This window comes from Denticeps clupeoides, chromosome 9 (genome assembly GCF_900700375.1).
Source record: "Denticeps clupeoides chromosome 9, fDenClu1.1, whole genome shotgun sequence".
Taxonomy (NCBI): Eukaryota; Metazoa; Chordata; class Actinopteri; order Clupeiformes; family Denticipitidae; genus Denticeps; species Denticeps clupeoides.
In genome coordinates, this window is record NC_041715.1 from 18,953,205 (window position 1) to 18,966,445 (window position 13,241).

General features: G+C 46.3%; 2 protein-coding genes across 5 annotated transcripts; both read left to right on the plus strand.

Annotated features, from left to right (window-relative positions):
- Nucleotides 1-827: 827 nt before the first annotated feature.
- On the plus strand, nucleotides 828-11,195 carry slain1a (SLAIN motif family, member 1a). Of its 4 annotated transcripts, none has more exons than XM_028992211.1 (8): nucleotides 828-980; nucleotides 3,617-3,753; nucleotides 5,803-5,925; nucleotides 6,984-7,133; nucleotides 7,363-7,704; nucleotides 8,029-8,193; nucleotides 9,657-9,912; nucleotides 10,210-11,195. In XM_028992211.1, the coding sequence occupies exons 1-8, from the start codon at nucleotides 964-966 to the stop codon at nucleotides 10,283-10,285; spliced, it is 1,266 nt and encodes a 421-aa protein (XP_028848044.1). In that variant the 5' UTR covers nucleotides 828-963; the 3' UTR covers nucleotides 10,286-11,195. The 4 variants fall into 4 exon arrangements, with proteins under 4 accessions (XP_028848044.1, XP_028848043.1, XP_028848041.1 ...); XM_028992208.1 differs by having other exon boundaries at nucleotides 838-1,311; XM_028992210.1 differs by lacking the exon at nucleotides 8,029-8,193 and having other exon boundaries at nucleotides 837-1,311.
- A 51-nt stretch (nucleotides 11,196-11,246) lies between these two features.
- LOC114797349 (p53-induced death domain-containing protein 1) lies at nucleotides 11,247-12,430 on the plus strand. The gene is made up of 4 exons (XM_028992212.1): nucleotides 11,247-11,492; nucleotides 11,680-11,718; nucleotides 11,791-11,954; nucleotides 12,059-12,430. Exons 2-4 carry the CDS (start codon nucleotides 11,698-11,700, stop codon nucleotides 12,291-12,293), a joined length of 420 nt encoding a protein of 139 aa, XP_028848045.1. The 5' UTR covers nucleotides 11,247-11,492; nucleotides 11,680-11,697; the 3' UTR covers nucleotides 12,294-12,430.
- Nucleotides 12,431-13,241: the final 811 nt, after the last annotated feature.

Here is a 13,241-nt window from a genome sequence, read left to right on the forward strand (position 1 = left end):
ATGCGAAAAAAACAAGAAGATTTTTCTATACACGTCTAAATCTTTGGAGCTGGGGTGTGAATTGGTGGTTAGAATGCAGAGTGAAGATGAGCTCCTGCACCGTTACTGGGATCCAGTGCGGTGTTGTGTTTTGAACTGGAGGAGACAGGCAGGCGTGCAGACAGACAGCACGCAGGCGGGCAGACAGACAGCACGCAGGCGGGCAGACAGACAGCACGGAGGCGGGCAGACAGACAGCACGGAGGCGTGCAGACAGACAGCACGCAGGCGGGCAGACAGACAGCAAGCAGGCAGACAGACAGCACGCAGGCGGGCAGACAGACAGCACGCAGGCAGACAGACAGCAAGCAGGCAGACAGACAGCAAGCAGGCGGGCAGACAGACAGCAAGCAGGCAGACAGACAGCACGCAGGCGGGCAGAGAGCAAGCAGGCGTGCAGACAGACAGCAAGCAGGCGGGCAGACAGCAAGCAGGCAGACAGACAGCAAGCAAGCAGGCAGACAGACAGCACGCAGGCGGGCAGAGAGCAAGCAGGCGTGCAGACAGACAGCAAGCAGGCAGACAGACAGCACGCAGGCGGGCAGAGAGCAAGCAGGCGGGCAGACAGCACGCAGGCAGACAGACAGCAAGCAAGCAGGCAGACAGACAGCACGCAGGCAGACAGACAGCAAGCAAGCAGGCAGACAGACAGCAAGCAGGCAGACAGACAGCAAGCAAGCAGGCAGACAGACAGCAAGCAGGCGGGCAGACAGACAGCACGGAGGCGGGCAGACAGCAAGCAGGCGGGCAGACAGACAGCACGGAGGCGGGCAGACAGCAAGCAGGCGGGCAGACAGACAGCAAGCAGGCGGGCAGACAGACAGCAAGCAGGCGGGCAGACAGCAAGCACGGAGGCGGGCAGACAGCAAGCAGGCGGGCAGGAGTCCCTTGTCCGCACGACCAGCATCTCAGTCAGACAGAAGCATGGCTCCTCGCTGGCGGTGAGCGGAGGCCGTGCGCAACAGCGTCGCCGTATTTTTTATTAAAAAGAACTGTATTTTTTCCTGATGAAATAACGATGGACGCGGCAGTGCTGAACCCGCGGGCGATGGCGGACGCGGTCGGCAGCAGCCGGGCCGCGAACGCGGAGCTGGAGGTGAAGAAGCTGCAGGAGCTCGTCCGCAAGCTGGAGCGGCAGAACGAGCAGCTGAGGAGCCGGGCGAGCTTCCACCAGCCCCACGCACACGCGGAGTCCACGGCGCTGGACGGCGTGGACATTTTGGACCTGGACGCGCTGCTGCCCTGCGACGGAGGCTCGGAGGAGGACAGCTGGTAGCGTCCGCGTCCCTGCGCATCGTTGTCGCGACGTTGTCGCCGTCCCGTCGGCTCGTGGCGCGTGAAAAATGCACAGTCAGCACAACAAGTTCCCCGCCGCGTCATCTGCGTGGAGCCGGACCGGGCCTGGCGTCCCGCTTTGGGCCGGAACCTGCAGTGTCCGGCGCCGAACCGGGATTTACAGCTGGTCCAGCCGCAAACCGGGCCGCCTTTGTTCGTATTTGGAACGGATGTGGCCGTGGACGGTCCCCGCGTGGGGACGCGGTGGCTTTGTCTGAATTTCAACTCTTGTCGTCCACGCCATTGTTTCAATAGTCCCGGATAAAAACATTCTGTTTTTTTTTTTGGTATAATTTTGCCATATACAGTCCTGCAGAGTCACTGAGTGAGAATAGAATATAAGATTAATATCTTGTCTTGTCCCACACGTGGGGAATTTGCATTGTCATGGCAGAAATTGGATAGAACAAAAGGTAGATCAGCAAAAACTGAAAAAAAAAAAACAATAGAACAGAATAAAAAACGATACAACAATAAAGTATAAAATGTACACTATACAATCTAGAAACACAAAGTTAAATATAATATGAAAAGCAAAACTGAGGATTTACATTTACAGCTTTTACCAGGCGCCCTTATCCAGAGTGACTTGCAGTCAGTAGTTACAGGGGACAGTCTCCCTGGAGCAATATAGGGTTAAATGTCTTGCTCAGGGACACGATGGTAGTAAGTGGGATTTGAACCTGGGTCTTCTGGTTCATAGGCGAGTGTGTTACCCACTAGGCTACTACCACCCTTGTGGATAATCTAAAGCCGTGTTGTCAATGTTCTGGAACACGTTGGGGGATTTTGTTGTCCTTCGATGATGCGCAGACGACAACACCAAACCGGACTTTACACGAAGCGAGAACCATCAGTGTGGGGCAGTGGTGGCCTAGCGGTTAAGGAAGCGGCCCCGTAATTAGAAGGTTGCCGGTTCGAATCCCGATCCGCCAAGGTACCACTGAGGTGCCACTGAGCAAAGCACGGTCCCCACACACTGCTCCCCGGGTGCCTGTCATGGCTGCCCACTGCTCACTCAGGGTGATGGGTTAAATGCAGAGGACAAATTTCACTGTGTGCACCGTGTGCTGTGTATCACATGTGACAATCACTTCACTTTATTATTATTATTATCCGGGCCGCAGGAGGTTCTGTAGCGATGATGAAGTTGATGAGCGGGCCGAGACGGGATACGAATCCTCGGCTGCGCAGGTCGCCGCTCGATCAGCATTGACTAAATTTACACCAGCCAGAAGTCGCCTGGCGTGGGCAAATTGATCAAAGTTCCACTTCCTCTTTTTATTCTAAATAAGCAACAACCGCGTTCATCGTTTCATCGTTTGACTTGATCGGATTTTAAATGCTTAAAGTAATTCTGTTTGTGGTCAGATGGTCTAGTTCTGAAGAGAGAACTTTATTTTGCATTATTTTAGAATTCCTGCCCGAAATGTTGTTGCGGCGGATCCCATTAAGACCGGCCACACCCAACGCCGGTTCCCGGAGCCGTGATTGCAGGCCATGCCCCTCCCTGTTAAAGTTCGCCCGTGTCAGCGCTCCGGGTTCCGGTGTTAAAACGGGTCTTGGTTGGTTCGAGGAACATCTTGGTCCTGGTATTGGTCGGAGGCGGTGCTCCTCCTGGGTCGTGTGTGTGGAGTGATCCCCTGTCCCCATTTCCAAGTCCCCTGTCCTAAAGTAGAGCCCTATATGTTTGTTTGTCCAGTTTAAAATAAAGACTGCGGGTCCTGCTCCTCCTTTCTGGCCCGTGACACCGGATATCGTGCACTTTTCGCAAGCCTAGTGCTGTCAGACAGCAGTGTGGTTTGCACACAGTGCTTTCCAATTCTGAATTGCTCATTATGTCGAGTCTACAGTCAGCCGTGTGATTTATAAAGCCGATATTTCACTGCCGTACGGCCGAAGGCCGCGTGTTCGCCCCTTCTGTGGCAGATGAAGTGCTATGCTTGTTTCCCAGTCGCGCACAGCAAGTGCCTCTTAATCTTATTTCAGCACCGATTCAATGAGCTTACAAATGCTGCGTTGGGTGGCTTACCCAACTTGCCACACCGGGAGGGAAAGTAGGCCGATCTCTAAAACCCGCCACTCGCGATGAATGTGGTCTTTCAGGGTCAAAATGAGGCTTTCTTTTCCTACAACTCTGCTTCATTTGGCTGTATTTTGATATGTCACTGCATAATGATAATAATTATAATATTAATAACTAAAATGTAGACCCTCTTCTGGTCTTCCCCGGTCCCCACAGGCTGTATGCGTCTTCGAAAGCTAAGCCACGTGTTGCTTTTGCCCTCACCCCTCTGCAGTGGTGCAGAAAAGTCCTGGACCACCCCGGCCCCGAGGTGGAGCTCGCCAAACGGTCGCTGTGCTACAAGTTGGACCAAGGTACGCGCCCTTCTCAGTGTAAACGTTCCATCTCGCTATGGCGTTCCCACATCAGCCATATTAATACTGGCGCATTGCTACAGTCTCAGTGCCAAATTACACCGGTAACCACATCAGGTTTTGTCATTTTTGCTAAATTGGACAGTTCTTTCATTAACTGGAAATGTTCTGCACTGTGGAGTGCTGAATCATATCGAATTGGGACACAAAGCATTCTGCCAGTACCCAAAAATGAATCAAACATTTATTAATGTGACTTTGTGAGATTATTTAACATTAATACGAGGTCCCCGAGCCTGTCTATGGTCCTGCAGTGGCTAGAGATGGTGACGGGTGTAAAGAGTACTTTGGTCAGTCTGCTTCACTCTTTCACGAATCTGGAATTTGTCCCCTTATGTCGTCATACGGGGACAGGTTACCTCCCTTTTCTCATGCTATATCTGCCCAGAGAATTTCCCACCCCTCCCCTACAACATTATCTCCACCGACCCTCATGGCTTCCAAACCTGTGAAGCACTGCAGTTGCTTGATGATTGGATGTAAAAATCAGCTCAAATCTTTATTATTTTTTTTAGTTCCGTCATGCGAGACGCTGAAGAACTAGTTGGTTAATTTCATTATTTTCTGTAAAAACGCGACAGGACTTCCTGTTTGTGCCGAGCAGGAAGTGTTGAAAACGTAATTTCTGCGTATGCCTTCTATATAGGTCACTCTCCTCCTCGCCCCGCCCCTCTCCTCCTCATTAGCATTTAAAGCTACAGAGACTGAAACGGCGCGTCCTGGGAAATCTCATCGTGGTGAATTTCAGAAAGAGACTTCAGATACAGTATTATGGGACCAACAAGACCGACATAAAACCTTTAAAAGCTGGAAGATGTATTGCAGTGTGTGCAGGGTGATCCCAAACTATCTAAGGTCGTCTCAGTGATTTCCTGCTACACTTTGCACTATTGCAAAGTGGGTTAAGCAAGACCCTTTATAATCCCGATAACCAGGAATGTGTCTAAATGCTGTGATACTTTTGAGGTCAGCACCGCTGCGCTCTGCTGTGTGACGTTGCTCGAACAATGTCATTGTCATTTCAGGCTGGGAACTGTCCCCCCATTGTCTGGCTCTCCTGCTGCTGTTCTGATCGAGTCAGTGCAACATCGCAGACAGCTCCCCCTCCCCTGCTTTCACTCCCACACACACACACATGCACGCACGCACATACACACACAATAGCCATCACTTCATAAATGTTTTGCACAGTCACATGGTTCACAGGGGATATAGATGCTTGTGCTTTTTTTTATAAGAAAAAAACGAATTAATTAAAATTAAATTGAAAGTTATGTATGGAACATTAAAATATTCCATCCGGAAGGTACTTTAAGGCTATAGGTGCACAGGCCAAACCCCTTTTAATGAAGAGAGGAAGTGTGACCTTACAGCAGACCGCGAAACACAGCATAACATTGTCTGTTGTCGTCTTTAGCATACTGCGCTCTTAACCAACCAGAATGGTTCAGAAGTATTTCCAATCCCACCGGCAGAGACGGTTTCCATAGAAACCATGCCTATATGAGCCCATCCATTACTAAAGGGATCGCGCGCAGCCCCACTTTCACTGCTTCTGAAGCGCTGCAGAATCATTTTTTGTGCAAACGGCTCCAGTTGGACCGGTCCCTCGCATCCATAATGCATGGCGTGCATTTTGGGGAGAGGAAGTGTGTTGTGAGGCTCCACACTTGGCTCTGTGTTGAAAGGGCAGATTCAGCTTGGTTCACTTTCTAGTGCGAGGTCATGAATGCAGCTTTATTCAGGGCGGCGCAGAAAAAACTGTAGCGGGTCGCTGGTTGAGACCGGCGGTACAAGGTGTACCAGTGCTGACATTGACCATTTATTTGGTATTGGCTCGTTGTAAAAAAAAAAAAATCTGATTTTTTTTTTATTATGTTGCTACACTTAGGTCACTGGGTTTGGCTGCTTTGCCCAATTATTTGTCTGTGTTTGTTTATGTGTGTTCTTTAACCAAAAAAATCTAACCAAAGTTACCATTTCTTGTAGCCAAAAGGTGGAGGGGGCTCGTCTCAAGCTCCTTTTCCTCGTTCAGTTCTGTAGAAGGGCTTTCATCCTACTCCAGTTCCTTAAAGTCCTATACTAAACCAGCACTACTAACAGAGAACACAGGTAACTGCATGGTTTCTCGGCTACTAACACAACCCAGTGCAAATCAAGTGAAAAACGTATCATGATGACATCACTTTATTTGTTTTTTTTTTATTTTATAGAAATTTTTTAGCACTTACTGTATGTATAGTATGTTCTGGACATACTTACATTTTTGCAGTTGGTTGTGAGGTGTGCAACGGCTTCTGTAGCTTTAAGAAATTGGCAGATGCTTGGCCTGAAAAACATTCAAGGGCCTTCATCTTCTTACAAAGGCACAGATGAAGCACTTTTTTTAGGAATATGAAGCTGCATAAATAACTTGCCTTAGTATTATCATTACTGTTGTTATTATTTTATTACAATACCTAATAACATCATTAGGTCCAGGGCAGTGGTGGCCTAGCAGTTACGGAAGCGTCCCCGTAATCAGAAGGTTGCCGGTTCGAATCCCAATCCGCCGAGGTGCCACTGAAGTGCCTCTGAGTAAAGTACACTGCTCCCCGGGCGCCTGTCATGGCTGCCCACTGCTCACCAAGGGGGATGGTTAAAAGCAGAGGGCACATTTCATTGTGTCACTGTGTGCTGTGCCGCAGTGTTCACAATGACAATCACTTTCAGTTCAGTTTTCAATATTTCATTGCAGTGCAGCATTCAGCCATTGACATGCTAGGCATGTAAACCAGGAGATATGTGTGGTAGTATTTTCCACATCTCCAAGGTATCGGATTTACATAAACCGCCCCTCAGCCAATCACAGTAAGCCTTGTTCCACCACCATAGATAACTGAAAGCATCATTTATGGCAATGTATTCAGTATTCAGCAATTGCTGCTGTTAAGTATTCCGCCCAATCCTGTACGTGCTGCTTTGCTAAATTTGCATAACAAGTATGTTCCTGCACAGCCCTGATTTATTCTTATTTTATATGGCAGTGGTGTTCGTAGCGGGTAAGGAAGCGGACCAGAAGGTTGCCGGTTTTAATCCCATGTGTGCTGTGCAGTGTTCATATTTTCATGATTGTGTGGGAGAGTGGAATAGCATGCACATTGTGAGTTACCCCCCCCGTGTTTTCATAGGTTACAGCCACAGATGGGAGCCTGTGAGCCCCCAGTCTTCCATGGACAGCGAGTTGAGCACCTCAGAGGTGGAGGAAGACTCCATCACCATGGGCTACAAGCTGCAAGACATGACTGATGTACAGGTCATGGCACGACTGCAGGAAGAGAGTAGGCGCCTCAGTTATTATAACTGTGTATACAATGTGGTTTTATAAGCTCTGAATGCAGTTGATGTCCATGACCGTAACAAAGCTATACATGGAGACGAGCTGATGTTCTCAGCAGTTTTGAAGGAATGTTAAACCATCCTTACTCATGCCTGTAGCTCCACTCTGAATAAATCTCTTGCACGTACGGATGAGCGTATGTGAGTTAATGTGTATATTTGCTCATGCAGGCCTGCGACAGGAGTACGCCGCCACCTCGTCCAACCAGGCTCGCCGCAGCTTCAGCTTTTCCACCCACTCCAGCCTGCGTGTGCTTGGGCCCGGTGGGGTAGACCCAGAAGAAGAGGAGGAGAGTGACCAGATGCCTCCACCCCAGCCCCGGCTGCTGCGCACCGGCTCTATGCAGCGCAGCCTGTCGCACTCATACAACCTGTCCAGCCTCAGAGAGTTCCGCAGGAGTCCCTCCACCCCACAGTACCTCAGCAGTCTCTCCTACTCTGTCCAGCAGCAGCCCTGTGGGGTCGCCACGCCCAGCTACATGCCCAACGCACAGGGCGGTAGGGCCAGCACAGGTCAGCACAACATTCCATCAAGCAAGATATTAGCTATCAATGCCTTCATTTAGCTGCTGATTATTGCACATGCACATTATGCATAACTGCATTTTAAGGTGATGAACCTGCACTCAAGTCTAAAGCTGTCTTTACATTGCAGAGTTCATGTGTGAAAATGTAAAGGTATAAACCTCCGAATACATTGTCCCCTGTTATCAAATATAATTTATCGTTATAACCGTTATAATTCCATTTGCAGTGTAAAGACAACTTGATATTCAATATGAACTCTTGTGCTCTTAGGCTCTCAAGTTTCACCACTTTTACAATGTCTTCCTCTAGACATGCTGCGGAGAAGCATGCCTAACCTGATAAGAGCTCCCAGCATGCCCTCCGTCCCCAGCATGCCTAACGTTGCTGTCCCTGCCAATCACACAAGCTCCCCTTCCCTCCGCAACAGCCAGAGCTTTGACTCGTCCAATGGGCTTGGCAGACTGCAATCTGCAAGTAAGAGCAACACTTAACCAATATTCGGTTACTATAATCATTATAATGCTGTGTTTTCACTTACATACTAGACATCTAGCCCGTCAACCAGGCGTCTGTTTTTGATTAAAGGACCACACCTGAATATATTTTGGTGTGGGACCATCAGAATATCCTGGCAATAATGTCGTCGCAATCTGCTTCCATTTGTAGGTTGATTTGATGATGTTGGTTTTTGGTTGGTAGGATTGTGTCAGCCGTTGTTGAGTTTTTTTTCCACACCATTCCATGTAAATTATTCGGCAGGAGCCTAATTATTTGATATATTCAAAAGACTTAAAATGGGTTGAAACTCATCTCCAAACATTAGTCTTGAGTTTCAGAGGAATGCAGAACTATCTTCAGTATTAAAAAAAAAAAAAAAAAAAAAAAGTATTCACAGCCTTTGCTCAATACCTCGTTGATGCACCTTTGGCAGCAATTACAGCCTCAAGTCTTTTTGAGTATGATGCCACAAGCTTGGCACACCTATCCTTAGACAGTTTGGCCCATTCCTCTTTTGCAGCACCTCTCAAGCTCCATCAGGTTGGATGGGAAGCGTCGGTGCACAGCCATTTTAAGATCTCTCCAGAGATGTTCAATTGGATTCCAGTTTGGGCTCTGGCTGGGCCACTCAAGGACATTCCCAGAGTTGTCCTGAAGACACACCTTTGAACACTTGGCTGTGTGCTCAGGGTCGTTGTTGAATGATGAACCGCCTCCTCAGTCTGAGTTCTGCCTGGCCACTCTACCATACAAGCCTGATTGGTGGATTGCTGCAGAGAGGTTCTCCTCAGTCCACAGAGGACCTCTGGAGCTCTGACAGAGTGACCATCGGTTTCTTGGCCACCTCCCTTGCTAAGGTCCTTCTCCCCTGATCGTTTAGGTGGCCGACCAGCTCTAGGAAGAGTCCTGGTGGTTTTGAATTTCTTCCACATATGGATGCTCATTGGGACCCTTAAAGCAGCAGAAACTTTTCTGTAACCTTCCCCAGATTTGTGCCTCAAGTTAATCCCGTCTCGGAGGTCTACAGACGATTCTTTTGACTTCATGCTTGGTTTGTGCTCTGACATGAACTGGTGCATGCCTTTCCAAACCAAGTACAATCTACTGTTTTTCCACAGGTGGACTCCAACTAAGCTGCAGAAACATCTCAAGGACGATCAGGAGAAACAGGAGGCACCTGAGCTTAATTCTGAGCTTCATGCCAAAGGCTGTGAATACTTATGTACACGTGCACACATGGAATGAGGCTGTAATAAAACAATGTGGAAAAAATGATTCCAGATACACTGTGCGCACAGTATATTGGATTGAAATCTTCTTACACGTGTGTGACATTGGGAGCCTTCCATAGCAGAGAGCTGTAGACATGTCACGTGTGGTCTACTGTGCTTTACTGGAGTGATTGAATGCAGATGGTCATAATTGCGTCTTCCGCCCAGTTCCCTTGCCAGGTCAGTTGCTGCAGCGGGTCCAGAGTGTGGGGAATTTCTCTTCAAGCACAAGGCTGCCCCACAAAGCCACAGCCTATGTCAGCCCTACCATACAAGGACCCAGCACCCCGAATCCTACCTCCAACAGCAGCATCCATCTCCCCAACAAACCCAGCATTCCCAGCTACAGCGCCCTACCTCGACCAGCCTCATTTATAGGAACCAGCACAACCCCCCACACCAAGATGGCTCAGCCGTCCCGCAGGTAGTTCAATATAATCATTGATCATAGTGCAATTTCATTATTCTTCCATCCACAGAGTGTGGACTAATACAAATACAATTTGCTGTCCCAATAAAACATTATTTTACATTTTACTTGCAAATGTATGATCATCAAATTTATCATTATTTGTTATAGCACAATTTTTAACAGTTATTTGGTGTATATTAAGAAATTAGGTCACATGTCTATATTGTGATAAATGTCACCATGTGAAAGTGCCATAGGGCATTTTTCCAGATTTGGGGAGAGACTAAAATCCTTCTGTCCTCTTCCCAGTTTACTGACCCCCCCAAAGAGCCTGGCCGCGTTGAGCGCCCTGCGGGACGGCAGTTGGAAGGACGGCTGCTACTGAAGCAGAGGAGGCACAGCTGATGTTCACGGTGATGTATTCTGCTCAAGTCCACCGTGAACTTCCACAACGGAGTCGGCAGTCCCGGGCCCAGCTGGCTGGGCGGAGCTGACATGGAGTCTTAAACTGTTCTGGAACTGAACATGCACAAGAGTGCGTTCTGTACATATCAGCGAGTAACATGTGGTATTCAGTGATGGATGGTGATGGAGTGCAGTGTTAATTGCATTAATGCAATAAGGTACAATTTCTAAAAGCCCCATCAGACATTTAGAGCATATTGCTTAAAACTGTTTACAGGTAGTTTATCCCCTCTAACTGCTGTGTGCAAATACAGCATCAACACAAGATTCTTTTTGTGTTGTTAAAACTTGAAATAATTTCCAATAAAACAGGACTAGTAAAATACTAAAATGTATTGTAAATCCAACAATAATGAATCACATGTTAGTGCCTACTGTGAACTAATTATGATGAGTAATTTATTTCTTATTGCACTTTTACGGTTACTAACATTTCTGTACATGAAATAAGAATGTCTTTTGATTCCTTTAGGAACTACCAAGTTATGTTTGAGTGTTAACATTTTCATGACTGGATTATTCTGTTTTCCTTTTAATGAAGAATGCACAGTGAGCTCTGTTTCAGTTCCTACCATTCCCCTACTACTGGATACAGGGCAGTAAGTGTATTTTACGTAGAAAATAAAGGTCTCTGAAAGGTTTGTTACTCATGATGTTCATGATGTTGCAACATGGAACATTAAAAAAAAAGATCTTTGATGTGCGACAATATGATTTGACTGTAGATGGCGCTATAAGCACACTAATTAAATGCCGTTGAAAAGCCTGAGGCATCAACTTTATACCAGTGGGTATAAATTATCCACAAACAATAAAGCGAGTACATTTTAGAATGATTTTAAAGGACTGATATATTTTTGTGTTCCAGTGTTCTATACAGATGTATTTTGTAATAACTGCGTGATTCATGCATTTCATTAGAATCATTGAATCGTTTGAATCATTGACAGTGTGACTGGGTAAATGCCTTCTAGCCAGCACAATAGCATTAAATAATAAAAAAAAAAACTAATTGTGGCCACTCAAGCGGAGCAAACTCTTAATTTTTAACAAGCCAGTGTTTTGTTGTAGAATCTCTATGGTGACGTGGAATCTTCTTTCCCACACTGTGTATTGCATCTATACGGGTGAGTATTGTTAAATTAAATACATTTCATACCCTTACAATGCTCCAAAAATGCTAAAGATAATTGGAAGATAACCTGTAAGATGCAATCATGTGAAAATGGGACAGGACACTTTAACTGTTTCAGACCAATGACGACATGTTATTGTGGGGTGAGAAATGTATGCTTTGAAATGTCTTTTTTTCAGGTACCGGTGCAATAAGAAATGCCAAGCAAAGCACAAGAGGTAGGCCACAGACTTCAAAATGCAATTATGACTAGAAATGGGGGCTGAGAGCAAACGCAACATGTTTTCTAGGATGCCGTCATCAATATGAAGTCTATCCAAGAGCTGTCTAAGCAGCTGGGGTTTGAATGGCCTGTTTTGGCTCACGAGCTGGGCTTTACTCGAGCAGAGGTCAGGCAGTTTCACGCCACAGCGAAGGAGAAGAGAGAACAAGCCAGGAGAATGCTGGAAACCTGGTATAAACATTTTTAATGTACACCGTTCGGGGCATAGACATTAAGATCGTCTTCTTGTAGGTCTACAAAGATCAGTGAATCTGACTTCTTATTGGGTTACCGAGGTATGAGAGGGCATGGGACAAGCCCAACAAGACAAAGCTGCTGCAGGACAGCCTGGAGCGCGCTGGGCGCAGAGACCTGGCCGAGCGCCTGCGCTGCCTGCACTGGGGTCACCAGAAGCTGAGCCGCAGGGTGGAGCTGCCCTCCGCCTTCCCCTTCCTCATCACCATACACAAGACCATCGACAACAAAGACGCTCTGCGTCGAATCAATGAGCTTAACCGCAGCCACACTTAAAAATATATATATATATTCCAACAATGAGTAAAACACATGCGTAATACATAATACAGCTGTTAGAATAATATCTGTAGGTATTTTTTTTCTTCTAATAAATTAAGCCAAATCACATTTATATTCTGGCTCACTAATAATGTTCCTATATGCTTTTTTTTTTTTTAAATAAAGGAAACTGCAAAGAGTAATAAAACAAAAATGTGCTGTGGCTGAATGACAGCTTAGTTATTTTGAGTGTGATGTGCTGCTATCCTCCCCTCCTCCCTTATTGAGGTCACCAGAAAGATGTTTGTAGCCCACTGCTGGTTTTGACCCTAATCCTGTAACAAACCTAAAAACATATCAGGGGTTTTCTTGCAGCACACGGAAAAGCAGAATATCCACGTCATGAATGCAGGAGCCTTCTGTGGTTCATCAAGCTGTGGTTATATTCCACACGCAGCTTAGTTAAATGTAAATGATAAAGCAAAAAAAAAAAAAACACGCTACTGCAGTTATGAAAGGCTTATTGCCATAAAACAATCACACAGGGGGCATGTCACAGTGAACAATGGATCCTTTCGGCTACTATGGCCAGCACATTTAACATTGAATAGCTAGAATGGATATATATTGCAGAAATCCACAATTTAATTCTTCATGGTCTAAATGAAAACCCTTCCTATCCACAATTTCTCTTTCAGACATCCACTACATTATTCTTCCTAGTAGAAATGACGTCACGTTCTGTCTATCTCAGATATCCGAAATTACATTTGAGATATCCAGAATCATTTTGCATAGCTGCAGCAACATTCTTACAAGGAGAGATGCACATGTGAGATTTTATTATAATTCACTTCTTAATATTCACAATATTCATTTTGGATAAACAAAGTTAAAAACACATTTCCAATATCCACAATACATTGTCACTATTAAAAATACCATCCACATTTTTGTATTATG

What these genes read in the sequence shown, in the direction of transcription:
- slain1a (XM_028992208.1), top strand. Translation starts at nt 1,058, where the DNA reads ATGGACGCGGCAGTGCTGAACCCGCGGGCGATGGCGGACGCGGTCGGC. An exon ending in ACTACTAACAGAGAACACAG is followed by an intron (nt 5,926 to 6,983) that starts GTAACTGCATGG and finishes GTGTTTTCATAG; the next exon opens with GTTACAGCCACAGATGGGAG. An exon ending in ATGGCTCAGCCGTCCCGCAG is followed by an intron (nt 9,913 to 10,209) that starts GTAGTTCAATAT and finishes TCCTCTTCCCAG; the next exon opens with TTTACTGACCCCCCCAAAGA.
- LOC114797349 (XM_028992212.1), top strand. Translation starts at nt 11,698, where the DNA reads ATGCCAAGCAAAGCACAAGAG. An exon ending in TGCCAAGCAAAGCACAAGAG is followed by an intron (nt 11,719 to 11,790) that starts GTAGGCCACAGA and finishes CATGTTTTCTAG; the next exon opens with GATGCCGTCATCAATATGAA. An exon ending in AGGAGAATGCTGGAAACCTG is followed by an intron (nt 11,955 to 12,058) that starts GTATAAACATTT and finishes TGGGTTACCGAG; the next exon opens with GTATGAGAGGGCATGGGACA.